The following is a 17784-nucleotide window of genomic DNA, read 5'->3' on the forward strand; positions in this document are numbered from 1 at the left end:
AGATATCATTCCCTTATTAATACCTGATTGGAAACAATTTCTAACTTATTACCTAATTCAAAATACATCAATTTTAATTAATAAAATATTATAATATTCACATTTTAAATAATTCATGTCCACAGTTAAAGATAAAAATATAAAAATGAAGGAGTATTATATATTTATTTTAGAGTTAACTACCAAAATAATCACTTTTGTTTGTCTTACATTTTAGTCACTTATGTTTGAAATGTTACGTTTTAGTTATTTGCGTTATCATGTTGTAACATTTTAGTCATTGAGCCGTTAATTGTGATTAAAGGTGCAACAGAAAGTTGACGTGACACGTTAAATTATCATTTCAAACGAAATTTTTAGGTTAATTTATACAATTTGTCCCTATATTTTTTCATTTTGAGCAACTTAATTTTTTTTTATGTTCTTTTAACGTTCCTTTTATTTTCTTTATTTTCCATTATCTTCAGCTTCTCCCTCTATTTTCCTCTCTTCTTCATTTCCTTTAATGTAGTTTTTTATATTTTCCATTTGTTAAAACTAGTCCACAAGCTCGCCTCACTCAAAAAATTAAATTGTTCAAAAAATAAAAGTATAAGGACTAGTTTTAATAAATGGAAAACATAAAAAAAAATTACGTTGAAAGAAATGGAGAAGAGAGAAAAAAGGAAGAAGCATAAGAGAATAGGGGAAAAAAAGAAAGTTATAAGAACATAAAATAAAAAAATAAAATTGCTCAAAACGTAAAAAATATAAGGACTGATTGTATAAATTAATCTAGATTTTTTGTTTAAAATGATGATTTAACGTGCAGTTACACCGTTAATGGCAATTAACGGCTCAGTGACTAAAATATTACAACGTGATAATATAAGTAATTAAACATAACACTTCAAACATAAATGATTAAAATGTAACATGAGATAAACAAAAATAACTATTTTAGTAGTTTACCCTTTATTTTATATTCATATTAAGATTGAATTTTTGTCTATGTTTTGTTTATACTTTGAATTTAAATTTTAAAATTATATTTAATATAATATAATAAAAATTATTTTAATTATATTTCATTAAAAATTATTGAACTATATTATCATATAAATTCGATAATATCACTGAGCACATGACATAAAACTAGTATTATAAAAAATATATATATATACACATATTACCATACTCCACGATCACATATCCTCCTCTTAACTCGTGAATCAATGTATCATAAAATTTTTCATATAGATTATAATTCTGTCTCCTTGTATATTTGTATGCATGCGGATTCTCATTTGTAGGAACAACAAATTAATCAAGGATAATAGCAGAGAGCATTCATATATACACGGATGAAAAATTGAATCTGAGGTAAATCTTTTATTTCATATAATGGTGCTGTTTATTATTAGTATACACTTCAATTCCACCCATAATTAAGTTTCAGTGATAAAAATAATGGAGAAACAACCATAGCTCAACATTCTAAGCTATGCAGCAAGCAGAAACCAGATTTATTATTAATTTTTTTGTAAAAAAAAAGAAATTTTCTTGATTGATCCAAAAAGGAATGAAATGAAATCAAGCACCGAGTTTACCTAAAGAAAGTTGTTGCATTTAACCTTCAAATTTTTGAGTTACATATGGGATGAAGTTTCTACCGATGCTAATTCCCAGCTTTCCTCAAGTATGCTAATAAGCCAAGCCCAGCAACAACTGCAGCCCCTGCTGCAACAGTGCTATATGCGGCAGACCATGCATCAGAGTTTGCATAATCCATGCTTCCGGAATCAGAACCCCTCCGACGAGTTTTTGTTCCTGAATAATCTAAATGCAGTTTCAAACCCTGCAAAAAATAGTTGACTCAGTTGTCTCAACTTAAGAGATGACAACTCCAATGAAGTTTTTCACTGCTACAAAATATGATGCTAACTTTACAACTCTCATTGACACGATTGGGGACATAAAATAATAAAAACTGCAAGAGCTATTAGAACTTTCAAGGTTTCGAATCTTATTAAGAAAAATAAATAAATAATTTTGTTGAGGGGAGGCCAACTCCTTCCAGACGATTCTTCGAAGTGACGTCTATCGGAGTCCATGGACCAGTATTGTCCCTGGTCGAGGTCGTCTCTGAAGAGCACAATTACCTGAGACTACTTGAAGAGATGGCAGATTCAACAGAGCAGGAGCACCTCATCAGATCAGGCCATGCGTCACCCCATCTCTTCAAGCACCCTAAGACACTCGGGCTCTCTGCAGTGTCAGAAAACAGATCCCCGTCCAGGGACAACAGTGACCCATTGAAGGTCCATCAGGAGCCACTCAGAAGACTTCTCAGGAAGGAATTAGTCTCCCCTTAAAATATTTAAATGCAGAGAGATCTAAGTCGAACACTAATGTTAATCAGCAAGGAGCTCATTCAGCAACTTGATTTCAACATGGACATCTATTGAACCTTATGACTTTCAGTTTCACAAGTTTTCTTAACTCATATAATCCTTCCATATCTACTTCGGTGTGTCTTTAATTTATAATGCATACGTAGGAAAGTATAATTGTTAGGGAACCCTAGTCCACGGTAAAATGCTTGATCAGGTGTAAATCCATATAAATTTTTGAGCCAAATCATACCTTCCAACCAACTAACTTTGCATGTTCCACAGCCGCTGCAAGATCACCGTCTGATGCCAATACAACTTTGTCATGGTCTTCATCTTCATACTGTATAATATGGCCACCAATTAGCATAAATTTTGGAGAAAGAAGAATTAAACACCAAAGTAAATCAACATAAAGCAAAAGAACCCCCCCCCCAAAAAAAAAACAAAAAATTCTCCTTTAAAAGCATACCAGAATTTGAGGCAGGTTGTTTCTATCTATGTCGTCCTCTAGCCTCTGGAGGATTGCCGTTATTAGATCTGTCAAACTCCGTGTCTCTGTATACAGCAGCAACAAATGAGAATCTTATTAGATACAACTTACCGAGAGGAGCAAATGCAAGGTGTTACAGAAGAATTAGATCCCTCCAATAACATGCTCAGCGATTGTCGTAAATGCAATTGCCTGCCTACTGAAAAGGTGCTATGGTTGTAGCACCAATAACCAAATGTATATCACACTAGATACAATGCATAAGATCAGAACTTGGACCCAAAAATTTATTCTTGAAGCTAGTGCCATTCACGAAGCAACTTGGCCAAGAGAGATTTTGGTTAGGCTGCAAAAATTTAACAAGTGAAAATACAAGCAAAACAAGAACATGTGCCTCATGCAAAACAAAAGACCATATATATTCATGAAGGTGCCTAGTTCGTGAATAGAATCAGCAACATACCACAAGTAAACCTATGCATTCGGCCCCTTTTATCTTGTATTTTAAAGCCAAATGTATTTGGCATATTGGATGAAGGATAGGGAAGAGATCTCCCTGTCTCTGCTCCATCACTGAAACATCACTATCAATAAGTTAATAGACAGTAATGGAGCTAATCATAGCTATATAATCAAAGAAACATAACAAAGCATACCTCCGACTAGTCTCATCATCCTCTTCAGTGGGAGGTAAGGCCATTGCAGAATCCCAAAACTTCTGCATCATTGTTGTGGTAGCCTCATTATTGACTCCAGAAGTACTCCCAACCTAGTTTTGAAGAACATGATAAGACCGTAACAAGTTGTGTTAAATGCTTTTGAATAATATCCCTACATACAGCACTTATCCTGTAAAACTACACTAAGAACATCATGATCTTAAAACGATACTGACTTGACTTAAAGTGGCAACAGCAGCATGAGTAATATGGATTACATCAAAAACAGCAACTATCTCTCCATCTGCATCCAGCAACAGAAACTTAATTAGAACTAGTTCAATGTACATACAACACCATATTCTTTGCAAAGTGGTAACTCATATCACCTCTATCTACCACAGGGAGGTGTAAAAATTTCCCATCATGCATGGTATGCAAAGCATCAACAATTGGCGTGTCAATTGTTGCACATTCTGGGTTGGGAGTCATGACCTATATGTCAAATCAAAAGCAAAATGATGTGCGTATTATAGAGGTTAAATATGATGATTTAGCACAAATGTTTATAAGGTCAACATATAATACGGGAAAAAGGATCAAAGAGAGGCAAATACCTTCTCTACAAGAGTAGTCTCTGGAGACATATTCTGTGCTATTACCCGCATCAATATATCCTTCGAACTGTCAGACATTCAAAGACATAAGTTAGAGTATATGCCAACTGTAACAATTGAAACTAATATAAAAATATAGATAACACTCTTCCAGCACTCCCTCAGCCACACATAGAAAGATGCTGAATTGCAATTTGATTCAAAAGACTCACGTTAAAATCCCTCGTGGCTTGTTTTCAACTGTCACGACTGCAGAGTTTAATCGAGATTCAAGCATCTTTTTTGCAGCTGCTAAAACTGTGTCATCTGGTGAAACTGTTACAATCCTGGTAGATAGGCAGCATGTTAAGCTAAGCTACAGATAATATAGTGTGTGAACAAATTATCAACAGTGTTTGCATAAAGGACCAAATAGATATAACAAAAAGAAAGTATTACCTACTTTGGATTGTCTGTTATAATCGTAGACAGTGAGGGCCTGAACATACGCTCTCGAAGTGTCTCAATGAATGTACTCTGACCTGCATGTCATCCCAAAAGATAGCAGAGACTTATAACAGGTCTACTGTCTACTGAAAGTAAAACTAAAAATGGAAAGTAAGAGTAAAAGGCACCCAAAAAACACATTATCTACCAACCCGAGAAAGATGCTCCCCAATTTTTTTCTACACCTTCAACAGCAGCAGCAATAGCTTTTCCCTTTTCAGCTGCCCTTTCCATTCGAGCAATAGCATCATACAAGCACTTAGCTATATCAAGCAAAGCAATGACTTCCCCATTCTCGACAACAGGCAAGTGTCTAAACTTCCCTGTTTAGAATGATATAAGAACAACATCAAAGGTAAGATCTAAGAAAATATATCACATAAAAGGGTAGATTTCCATAAAAAAAGGTCAACCTTGCACCATCTTCTGGAGTGCCTCCACTGCAAGTGTATCAGAAAGAACAAATACAGGGTTCTTGGTCATTACTTTGGAAACTGGTGTCTCCTCCAGATTAAGCTCCCGAGCTATCACTCTTGTGGCTATGTCCTTCAGTCATGAAGAAACAGAACCAATAAATAAGAGACACATCATAGTTGTAATAATTCAGTGAAGGTCTAGCAAGAGGGGCCGCCCCGCCGGGGGGGGGGGGGCAATAATAAATAAGCAGAAAAGTATTCCTCATGCAAATGATACAGTATCAGAGTCAAATCTAAAATGCCTGAGAGAGCATGGCCTAAGATATAATATCAGAGTGAAGAAATAATTCATGCAGTTTGTCTACAGTACACCTGTTTTGAGATTTAAACTTAAAGGAATTGGCTACAGTTCACAAGGAAATCAGTAATACCTTGTCTGTGAGGATCCCACAAAGTAATGCATTAGAGTCAGTAAGCAATAAAGCATCAACTCTACGAGCAGCCATCCTACGGCAAGCTTCATAAATGCTTGTACTATCAGGTACAGTCAGGGCCTTTGACAACCGCAACTTCTTCACAGTACGCTCTCCAGCTAGTCCCCTTTCCAAAAGCATGTTGATACAAGAAGTTCCATTACTAGTTCTTTCAAGATGAAATTTTATATTAGCTGGAAATTTAGAATCTGAACCGTTTCCATCACTAATTTGAAAGAATGGACACATTAAAAACATGAATTTTCACATATTATTACTGATACTTTTGAGTTTTCTTCGAGTAGAAAGATAAAAACAAAATATATTGACAGAGTCCATTGTCTTTGCAAGATGATAACTGCTAGCGGTTCTACTCTTTCAGACATAAAATTTCAAAGAAATGGTCAAGTTTCGAGAGTGTGGACATATTTTAAAGGTTCATGTTTAAAGCAATGCAATTAAAGAGAAATACATATTGTTTCAAGTTCAACCCTTCAATTTAAAAACCTATGTTAGACACATATTTGACACCTCAAAGTGTGCAAATCCAAAACCTTATTAATATGAGAATATGACACTCCAAATAAAAGCCAAACTGAACGCTCCTACTTCGAATGTGTTGCCATTTGCCAAGCAGCAAAGGCAATGATGCCAACGCATATACAAACTAAAGAGGAAAATGAAGATCATGGTTGCTAATGATTTTCACATCCCATAATATTGAATATGCCTGTCAAAACCCCTTTCCTTTATATAGGGAGAAAACTTACACTTCAAAGGCAACATTCAAGAGCTAAAAGCCCAACACCTAAAGACCAAACTACAAAATTATTTTCTTCTCCAATAACTGCGGTTTTTCAAAATTTTACTTACACAAAACTTCAATAATTCTTTAATATTCAAATTAATATGTTTTAAAAATGATTTAAAAAAAAAGAAAATAAATTTCAAATGAAAAAACTTACATAGGACGAGACGGTTGTAAGAATTTTCGGCTAGATTCGGAACCTCCATTCTCCGGTGTTTTTTTCCTTGACGACGACAAGTTTACAATTGATGAACTTCGCCTAGTCGAACCGCTTTGACTTGCCATCTCAATCCCTGCTAAATGCGTAAAATTTTCGTATTTATCATATAAAAGACATATCGAATAAAAACAAAATAAGAAAATAAATTAACAACTTACCTAAATCAGAAACTTATTTTGAATCCTGTGTCGAATCCAGAGGTTGCACTTATATTGCTAAACCTTTTAAAATCACAACTCGATTTTTTTATTTAAGAAATTAGAAGAGGTTTAGCGGGAAAATCAAGCGATCCGGAGAAGGAATAGAAGATGACTCTTTAGCTTCAAAAACAAAAACGCCGGAATTGTTTCGATTTTCGAGAATTAGACGAAAAGATAAAGATGGAATAATCGTCGGTCGGGAATTCTTTCGGGAAAATTTGGATTTTCCCGGAAAATACACCGACCGGATAGACGAGAGAAAAACAAAGAATTGAGACTAAGCGCTGAGAAATGGGAAAGCAAATGAAAATTTGGGAAATAGAAACCCAACTAGATTCTTCCACGTGGGATGCTCTTTTAATTCTAATTTCTCCAATTAAACGGGATTTTGTGAGTTTTTACAATTTTAGCGAAGATGGTTTGAATTTTTTTATTATAAGTCACAAAATAGTAATTACAGTTCGTACATTTACACCTTTCACCTCACAATTTTCTATAATAAAAATCTAATAAATACCAAAATAATAGTGAAATTTTATGGTCTTAACTTTAAAATGATAATAATGACAATTAAAATAATTTTAGATTTTATATTTATTTTACCTTATCAAAATATAATTAACAATACTTAATCTTTCAAATTAAAAAAATACATAATTTTTACTTTCAAATTTAATTTTTTAGAAAAAAAATAGAATGAAAAGCAAAAGGTTAGCATTATTAAGATATTTATTTTTATTAATTGAAAAAATAGTTCAACCAATTTCATTTTAAAAAAATGGGATTTTTCAACCAAGAAAATGTGATCAATTTTTTTTCACTTTTTACTCAATCAATGAAAAATTCTAATTTTTTTTAGAATGAAATAATCAGATCAATTTTTTCAATAAAAAAAACTAATACCTAACATCAAACCCTAATATCTTCGTTTCCATTCCAATTTTCTCTAAAAAAAGGAAATTAAATATGATAGTAAAGATTATCTAAAAAAATTTACCCTAACACTTCAATTACACTGTGAAAAGAAAAAAAAGAAGGAAAATATTGGGTGTTACTGTTTTTTTTTAATAAGGCAAAATAAATACAAAATTTAAGGCTTAGAGCCATTTATTTTGATTTAATGTTAAGATGATTTTGGTGCTCATTTTAAAAGTTCCCACTCTAAGTGATAAAGTTAAATGTTAAATTTTATTATACCACGACTTCAAATCTTATTATAATTGAATTATTTTTTTATTTTATATAAATATAAAAAGACAATAAGAGTATAGATGTAATAAAACTTATTCATCATAATCAATATTTTTATTAATATATATACACTATTATTTAAAGTGTGTGATTGAGTTGATATTACAAGTCAACTCGAAATCAACTTGGTCAAGAAAATCATTAAAACAACCTTACATATTTTAAATAAATTATACTATTACGAGTTAAACCCATGCCCCTAACATCTATAAATATTTTATTGACCACTTCAACCAAATTTTTTAAACATTGTTATATATTTCAATGTTGTTACAAAATTGTTTTACTCACATTGTTTGTATATATTGATAATGTCGTTGATTAAGTAGGTGTCACAAGCCAACTTGATACTAACTCAATAAAAATAGCAATATCATTATAAATAATTAGAGTGCATTTGATATTCTTAATCTAATGTATTTATCTATTTAAATTTCTTTTTACTCATAATTTAAATTATTTTTTATTTTAAGTTCCTACGTATTACATATGTGTTGTTATTATTAATCTCACAACTTACATTTAATATTATTAATCTAATGTATTTACCTATTTAAATTTTTCTTTACTCACAATATAAATTATTTTTTATTTTCATATAATATATATTGTATGTATTATTATTAGATTTAAACTTCACATCTAATTATTTATTATATTATTTTTAAATATATAATTTCTAGTAATAAAACTTTTAATAATATATAAACCAAAACTTTTATGCGTATCAAATTTTAAGTAATTTTGCTTTTTGCCCTTTCATTTTTCTACATATAAAATTAAAATGGTATTTGGAAATGTCATACAACATGCGAGCCTATCTTAGTTGACTTGTTATCAATTTTTAATTTAATTGAAAAGTAAGACAATAAAAATCTTTAGACTTTATCTATTTAAAATAAATTTATATATTTGTATTATATTTAAATAATATCTAATTTTAATTTACATTCGAATAAGCCTTCACTACTACAAATTAAAAGAAAAATAATAATAATTTAAATAAAAGATAATAGCCCAACAAGTTAAGCCTAAAATTATAGTGAGGATGAATTGGTATTTAAGAAATCTCTACAAATTTCTCTAAGGAGGTTTTTGGAAAGCCACTTAGAAATACGATTTGGTTGTAATTGCTAATAATTACATCTTTTTTGCATGTTTAGGTAACCCGGTAATTAGTAGGTCACATTGAATTAAGTATAATTAAAACATTTTAGTTTCACTCTCCGATTCTTGGAGGCAAGATGAGAATTGGAGTAATTATGCTAGCAATTATAAAATATTACACTCAAATCGAATTATATAATGGCTTCCAAGTATACTCGTCCATTATTGAAGTTTTAAAAATTATTTTTATACAATAAAAATAGTATTTGAATTTTAGGATGTATATATTTAATATAAATATATTTTATTTTCTTGATCTCATTTAAATAATCCAAAACTTTTATTCAGAGATAATTTCTTAAACATTTTGACCTACTAAATAATTAACTAAATTACAGAGTATATATAATAAATTGTTTATACTAAAGTTAATTAGATTACATATTTATTATTAATTATTTATAATTGTTCAAGGACCAATCAATATATGTTTAATGTTAGAGAAAGAATAGCCGAACAAATATGAGATGCCCCAAAATTTTTGATACAGTAAGTGGCACTATTTGGGAATCAAATATAGCAAAATCCCGAAGAAATTCAAAAAAGAGGCAAATACAGAGATTCGTAAGAAATTAAATTGATTTAGAGTCGAAAATCAATGAAGAAAATTGTGAATGTGAAAACGTGAAAGGACTAAATTGAAAAGCTAAAAAAGTATGAGGATTAAAGTGTAAATTGACAAAAATGGAGAAATTATGGATTAATAATTATTTTTTAATATTATGATTACGTGGGATCTATATTTGTATCAAGAAAGTGAGTTGGACTTAATTGGATAAAATAAAAAGTATAGGGACACAATTATAAATTTTTCATTTTTTCCTAAAATGGTTTTGGATGCAAATTTTGCATGACTAAAAAGTAGGCATTTTTATTAAAATAACCCTTTAATTTTAATTAAGTACCAAAATGACCCACTTTTTTAATTAAACACCAAAATGACCTAAAATCTACAATAAAAGTTGGTGGAGCTAAATTATATGGCGCCACCAACTTGCCACATCAGCAGGAAGCATAAAAAATTAATTTTTGGGTGGAGCCATGTAAAATGGCGCCACCTGTATAAATACCAGGAAAATATTAAAATTTTTGAAAATATGGGAGGACTTAAAAAAAATTAATTATTTTTCTGGTGGAGCCAACTTAAATGGCGCCATCAGATTCTGCCATGTCAGTCCTTTTTTTTTTTACTTTTTGACTTTTTTACTTTTCTTTTGTCGTTTTTATTTATTTATTTTATTTTATTTTATTTATTATTATTAACTTTAAAAATTTTGAAATATATATTTGAAATATTTTATTAATATATATTTTTTAAATTTTAAATATATATTTTGGAATTACTTTTTTAAATTTTAAATATTATTTTTTAAATATTTTAAACTTTCAAATTTGTTATTAGTTTTATAATAATTTAAATATTATTTAATTTAATTTATAATATTTTAAATTATGATTTTTAAATTATTTTTAAAGTATTCAAAGTATTTTTTAAATTCTATTTAAAAGTTAAAAATAATATTTTATTTTAAAAAGTGAAATTTGAATTAATAAAAAAATTAAAAAATATTTTTCATTTTGTAGAAATACTGCAAGTTTTAAAAAAATAGAGGACTTAAAAATAATTTTTTATTTTCTGGTGGAGCCAACTTAAATGGCGCCACCAGACTTCACCACACCATCTTTCACTTTTTTTTTTACTTATTTATTATTTTTTTAGTTTTTTATTATCTTTTGTCTTTTTTTTAATTTTTTTCTTTTTTTAAGTTTTATATTTTTTCTTATTTTATTTTGTTTACTTATTTTTTTTGTTATTAATTTTAAAAAATTTAAAATGTATATTTGAAATGTTTTATAATATATATTTTTAAAATTTTGAATATTATTTTAAATTATTTTTAAAATTTTGAATTTTATTTTCTTAAACATTAAATATATATTTTTAATAATATAAAATATTTAAATATTTTAAAGCTATGACCTTTCAAATTTATTATTAGTTTTTTAATATTTTAAATACTATTTAATTTGTTTTATAATATTTTAAATTATGATTTTTAAATTATTTTTAAAGATATTCGGCTTTTTGATAAAAATAACCCAAAAATTTTAATTAATTATCAAAATGACCCATTTTTTTAATTTGGCTCCACCAATTTTTACTGTAGATTTCATGTCACTTTCGTGTTTAATTAAAAAATCAATTATTTTAATAATGAATTAAATTTTTTGTGTTATTTTTATAAAAAAGTCAAGATATTCAAACCATTTTTTAAATTCTATTTAAAAGTTAAAAAATAATATTTTAATTAAAAAAGTGAAATTTGAATTAATTAGAAAATAAAAAATATTTGTTAAAAAAAGATTTATTTGTTAAAAAATAAATTTATTTAAAAATATATATATTAAAAAGTAAATATTTAAATTAAAAGTTAAAACTATATATTATAAAATTACATCATGTCATGATGTGACAATACATAAAATTAAATATTAAATAAAAAACCAATATTATATGAAGAGGGTTTGGTCCCCTTCAGATGAAAGAAAAGAAAAAAAAAAGGGTTAAGTTAGTTAAATTTTTTTTATATTTTATAGTTATTGTAATATAATAATTATTTATATTGTATTTATGTGTTTTTTTATGTTATGTAGATATCAAAATGTCGTCTGAAGATGCGGATCACACTTCATTAATGATCGACGAAACAGTAAAATTAATTATGAATTAAATAAAAAAATCGTTTTAGTTTCTCTTTTTTTCTTGCTAAGCAGTACTTTGTTCAACGTGTTTTGATTCATGAATGTGATATCTATTTAGTCATTATTATTCCTTTTTAACTATTTTCTTGCATGAAATTAATCTGTATGTGTTGGTTATAATTTTTTAATTTTAGTACACATTTATAAATTTATATATGAATTTTTTAATTTTAGTACACATTCATAAATTTATGTACTTAATATATATTTTTAATAGATAAAGAAAAAAAGATTTTCTTAATAGATTTAAAATGGTTAATAACTTAAAGAAATTAAATATATTAAAAAATGTTATGTATAGCCAATTTTAAAATTTTAATATATTTAATATATTTTTAAAAAATTAAATATATTAAAAAATGTTAAGTATAACCAATATTAAAATTATAATATATTCAATATATTTTTTAAAAATATATTTTAAAACGTTAATCTATTTAATATATTTTTTAATAGGAAAAGAGAAAAATGATTTTTTTATATATATAAAATTTTAAAAAACGTAAAAAAATTTAAATATATTAAAATTTTAAATATGTTAAAAGAAAATGTTGAGTATAACCAATTTTAAATTTTTAATAGCTGAATATATTTAAAAATATTAAAATTTTGAACATATTAAAAAAAATAAGTCTATATATTATATGTAAGATAAAAGTTCTCGTATGTAAGATAAATTTTCGAGTTTGAATAAACCTAATTTATATTATATGTAAAACTCTATATATTATTATAATATATAGATATCAATTCCAATTCAATAAAAATAAGTTTTTTTTTTATTTTTATATTTACCCATACAACCTATAGTTTCTTAGGATATTATTATTAATTTTATGTACTTTTTGTTGTTATATAGTTTTAATGCTTAACTATCATTAATATTTTATGACAAATCTTCATTCTATTATTAATATATTATTACTTATTTAATTTAACTTAAATAAAAAATATTTAGAATGGCTACGTTGGTATAGTATAAGTGTGATGTTTTTGTTTTCTCAACCTTAAAATTTTAGTCTTCAATATATAATTTTATATTTAAATTATATAGATAATTGATTTATCATATTTTTATAAAAAATTTACCATACAGGATGGTTATCGGGTTTTGAGGTCGCAGTTTCATTTTCCCAAGTACGATCCGGACGACCGGATGGGATTTGGGGACGTTGCATTGATCCGGAGGTTTGACCTGAGGGCAAACTTAATATCCGCCTTGGTTGAGCGGTGGTATACGGAGACCTACACCTTCATTATGCCCAGCGGGGAGTGCACTATCACATTAGAAGACGTCGCTATGCAATTTGGGTTATGAGTTGACGGTGTTGTGGTCACGGGTCGAAGTAATGTGTTGGAACCTTCAATACTATGCCACAGATTGCTTGGATGGTCCCCTAATGATGGGGAAAGGAATTTCACATGCTTGACATTGAAATGGTTGAGAGCTAATTTTAAGGAGTTATCAAGCACTGCCACTGAGTACGAGGTGGTGTGTGCTGCGCGACCTATATTATGCAGTTGATTGGGGGGTATTTATGCCAAACAACACGTCTAATAGGGTCCACTTAAAGTACTTGCCTCTATTGGAGGATTTTTCTCATGCTGGTAATTACAGTTGGGGATCGGCAGTGTTGGCTGGATTGTACTATGAGCTTTGCCGAGCAACAAAACATGGTGCTAGTAACATGGCTGGTTGTTTGGTTTTGCTACAGTCTTGGGCTTTATACAGGATGCCGTTTCTAGCGGCTGTTAGGCACCAACCATATTCGTGGCCACTTATAAATTGGTAAAAACAAAATTATACTTAACATTTAACGACTCATAATTGTGGGTTTAACATAACGTGTTTGTTTCGATTTCAGATGGGCCACGTCTCCGGGAATTGGTGCGAACCAAACATTAATCATTTACCGCCAAATGATAGAGGCGTATGCCGGAGAGAAAGTAATATATATTTATATGGTTTAAGTAACATTGATTTAACTTATCCACTTGCAGTATGTGATATGACTTGACTCATTATGTTATATTGTGTAGTTCTTGTGGATGTCGTATTCTGCACTAAACATTGCAACCATTATTGCTAAGTAGGTTTATGCTGAAGCCCATATGTGGTACATTAACACGCCGGTGCTCAACTTTTCAACCGTTGAGTGGTACAATGGTGATCGAGTTATGCGACAATTTGGGTGTAGACAATTTATGCCGGTCGAGCCAGAACAATTTAATGAAGTCCACGGTAAGACCATGAGGGGGAAACATACAACAGATTGGAGCGTGGAACATCAATATTTTGTAGCACTATGGAATGCCCGGTACGACAGGCGACCTGAGATGCACTCGTGCATGTTTGACTTTAGTCCTTCGACTGAATATATGCATTGGTACATGAGTTGATGGCTTGTTTATTTATATGGTGGACAACTTATGATAGTACCGGGTCATGGCTACAGACGTGGAAATCAACCTATGGGGGAGCTAGAGAATCAACATATGGCGGAGCCTAACTCGGAGGATCAACCTTTGAACACATCGGACCAATGGGTTGACGCTTTTTGTGATGAGTCGCAGAGCAATTCATATCACTCAGACATTGCCGGTTCAAGTTCATATCACCCGGATATAGGCGGTTCAAGTTCATATCACCCAAACATAGGCGGTTCGAGTTCATTTCACCCAAAGCAACTACCGATATCATTTGATATGTTTGGTTATAACATGTACTCCACCCCGCCTTAGGCAATATTCGATCTAGTTGCCGATCTTCCTGATGTGTACAGTACACCCCAACGTCCACCCCGTCAATGAAGGCCCGCGAATCGCTATACCCCGAACGACGTACCACTCTAGGTTCTTTCCAATTTTAAGTTATATAAATTTCAAGTGTTATGTAATATTTCTTGTTTTCATTTAGGGTTCCACAACTTATATACTAGTCTTTTTTTATATAATTTATAATATCTTTTAAAGTATTTAAAGTTGCAATGTAATATCTTGAATTAGAGCCTAATTGGATAGTAGTTTTAGGACCACAAATTTGAGATAGAAATAATTATTTTATAATTATTTTGAGGTCTATGATATGATTGCATGATTGTTTGAAAATTTCGTGAAGAAATTCTATGCATAAAGTGCTTAATTTAAAATTAGGGACTAAATTGAATAAGTTACAAAATAGTATCATACAGCAGCAATGATGTGAGTTTGAAAAATCACTAAAAATAGTAGAGACAGAATTAAATGGTGAATAAAATATGAAATTATTGAGCCTATTTTCATATGGAAGAATCATAACAGGTAAATGAGTTGTATTTTATAAGATATTTGAGTTTTGGTGGAACAGGGTCAGAGCGATTTCTAAATCCCCTATTCTGACTTTAGAAATTCAGTAAAAATTATAAAAAAATAATTACAAGTCATACTTTATATGTACAGATTTCTTATTGAGTCTACTTTTAAGAAAAATAAATGGAATAGTCATCTAAATTCTGTACAGAAAGAAAAGTGATTAGTAGTGAACAGAGGTCAAAGTAGTCAAACACTGAAACAGGGGAAATTTTAACTAATAAATTGCACTAATTGGCCTGACCAAAAAGGCTGGAAAAAAAATTAATAAATAGATATATGAGTCTAGTTTTAGGAAAAATTTACAGATTTAAATTTCAAGTTTCGTAACTCGAGATATGATTTTTTTAGCGACTATGACGCAGATGAGCAGTTTATTATGAAAGGTGAAATAAATTGTTTGAAATTGTTTAAGTGATAAATTAAGTCTGTTAATGCCCCAAGCTCGACTCTAGCGACTATCTCGGGTAAGGGGGTGTTACAAGCAACTGTTAATTTTAAGTAAAAACTTTACACTAAATAATACAAACTTTATTTCTAAGAGATCATAAAATGAAAACATCAGGTACAACATTAAATTTCTTTCAGACTGTGAAGATTGACCAATGTAGACGTTTCTATGGGGATATTTGCTCCGATTGTGGCCAATTGTTCTACATATGGTGCAACGTTTTGGATCGACTTGTTCTCTTATATCCATGTCGTTCCATATCCTCGTTGTTGTCGGTCTACCTTTGATTCTCCTACGTAGTGATCGATCTGGCAACATCTCGAACGCAGGCGGTTGCACTTCCCATGTTGATACATCTCTTAATACGGGGAATTCGTTACCCCAAATATGCAACATACATTCAAGTGTGTACACATCATCGATATATTGTTCAGCATTCAAACTGTAGGTAGCACACACTGCAACCACATGCGCACACAGATAACGTAGTGTTTGGAACATCCCGCACTCACATCGCCTGTTTCGGAGATCAACTCCGTAGGACCGTGGTTGGATCCCCGACCGGCGACCGATATATTCTATCACTCGAAAAGTTTCCAAATTTCGGGAATATAGTTCTGCATTCATTAACCTAGTCCTTTCAAGCGTTCTATTTCATGGCATCCCTAATTTTTTCGACGTATACATGTCCTGCCTCTAATTGTTTTACTTGTTTCAACCCCATTTTTGGCATTAAGGTTGTTAGCCTAGAAAATATGGCTGAAAAAACCACTGAAATTGGCAAGTGACGCGTATGCCTTAAGATAGAGTTAATGGCCTCAACGAGGTTAGTTGTCATTTGACCATACCGGTACCCCTCGTCAAAACATTGAGCCCACTGCCATGGCTCCATGCTACCTAACCATTGTCTGAGAGGAGGATTGGACCCCGCCATATCAGTCTCTAACCTCGCCAACTTATGTCTGAAACGGTGTGCTTCCAGCTTGTATCCTACGTATGTATTCCAATTTTAAGTTATGTTACAATTCGATTTAGGAAATGGACTCAAAATAATTACAAATACGAATTTAAATACGATATTTTTACCCATGTTCACAATTCGTTTGCGCCAGTCTTTGTTCTTGTACTGATTGTGGAAGTTGGCAGCAATGTGACGAATACAATAGATGGACCTCCATGGAACCTCAGATTGTCGAATTGCAGCAACAAGACCCTTCGATCTGTCGGAGATAATGCAAATGTTATCTTCCCTGAAAACATGTCTCCGTAAGTTCTAAATGAAATACACCCACGATTTAGAGTTCTCAGACTCCATGATGGCAAAAGCGATTGGTAGTACATTTCCGTTACTGTCTTGTGCAACCGCAATCAGAAGTATCTGTGTGTATTTTCCATAAAGCCATGTTCCATCAACTTGCACTAGCGGTTTGCAGTGGGAGAAGGCTTTAACACATGGATCGAAAGTCCAGAACAGCCGACGAAAAACTCTTCTCCCCAGTTCCAATTGTCCATTAGGGCCTTTATAAGAACGTTTACAAGTCCACGATAGTTCCTGGGATGTACTCTACCATCGTTGAAATCCAACCTTGAAGTTCATTGTATGACTCATCCCAGTCGCCGTATAATTGTTGCATAGCCATTTGTTTCACCAACCACGCTTTCCTATACGAAACTCTGTACTGAAATTGAGCTTGCATGTCTGCAATCAATGTTGACACAGGAATGATTGGATTCTCTTTCACTAGTGGCATGATGCAGTTGCAAATACTTTTGGCATCCAATTTTTGGTGGTCTTGAGACATACGTGCGACACTACATGTATGACACCCTTTTAATTTTCGTATTTGCCACTGTTGAGTCCTCTGTATAAATGCAGCTCGAACTCGCCAACCACACCCATCGCCGGCTCTCTAACATTCCTCAACATATAATGTCGGTGTAGATTTGACAACCTTGTAATCAATCGACAACTTCATACTGTATTGTTTGATGGCAAACACACAGTTTGCCTTGTTCTCGAACTATTGCCCAATGAATAACTCCTCGAACTGTGAATTTAT

General features: G+C 30.7%; 2 protein-coding genes across 5 annotated transcripts; both read right to left on the reverse strand.

Moving 5' to 3' along the window:
- Positions 1 to 1344: 1344 nt before the first annotated feature.
- On the reverse strand, positions 1345 to 7071 carry LOC121224920 (CBS domain-containing protein CBSCBSPB5). 4 transcript variants are annotated; one of them, XM_041108558.1, is made up of 15 exons: positions 6703 to 7071; positions 6482 to 6617; positions 5475 to 5643; positions 5041 to 5173; positions 4780 to 4950; positions 4584 to 4662; positions 4354 to 4467; positions 4142 to 4208; positions 3914 to 4019; positions 3761 to 3828; positions 3522 to 3634; positions 3329 to 3438; positions 2845 to 2930; positions 2626 to 2715; positions 1345 to 1837 (listed from the first exon to the last, which is right to left on the reverse strand). In XM_041108558.1, exons 2-15 carry the CDS (start codon positions 6607 to 6609, stop codon positions 1658 to 1660), a joined length of 1614 nt encoding a protein of 537 aa, XP_040964492.1. In that variant the 5' UTR covers positions 6610 to 6617; positions 6703 to 7071; the 3' UTR covers positions 1345 to 1657. The 4 variants fall into 4 exon arrangements, with proteins under 4 accessions (XP_040964492.1, XP_040964486.1, XP_040964494.1 ...); XM_041108552.1 differs by having other exon boundaries at positions 5475 to 5685; XM_041108560.1 differs by having other exon boundaries at positions 6482 to 6620.
- A 9302-nt stretch (positions 7072 to 16373) lies between these two features.
- On the reverse strand, positions 16374 to 17526 carry LOC121217813 (uncharacterized). Its single transcript, XM_041094180.1, has 4 exons — positions 17310 to 17526; positions 17017 to 17242; positions 16811 to 16944; positions 16374 to 16714 (listed from the first exon to the last, which is right to left on the reverse strand). The coding sequence occupies exons 1-4, from the start codon at positions 17524 to 17526 to the stop codon at positions 16374 to 16376; spliced, it is 918 nt and encodes a 305-aa protein (XP_040950114.1).
- Positions 17527 to 17784: the final 258 nt, after the last annotated feature.

This window comes from Gossypium hirsutum, chromosome A03 (genome assembly GCF_007990345.1).
Source record: "Gossypium hirsutum isolate 1008001.06 chromosome A03, Gossypium_hirsutum_v2.1, whole genome shotgun sequence".
Taxonomy (NCBI): Eukaryota; Viridiplantae; Streptophyta; class Magnoliopsida; order Malvales; family Malvaceae; genus Gossypium; species Gossypium hirsutum.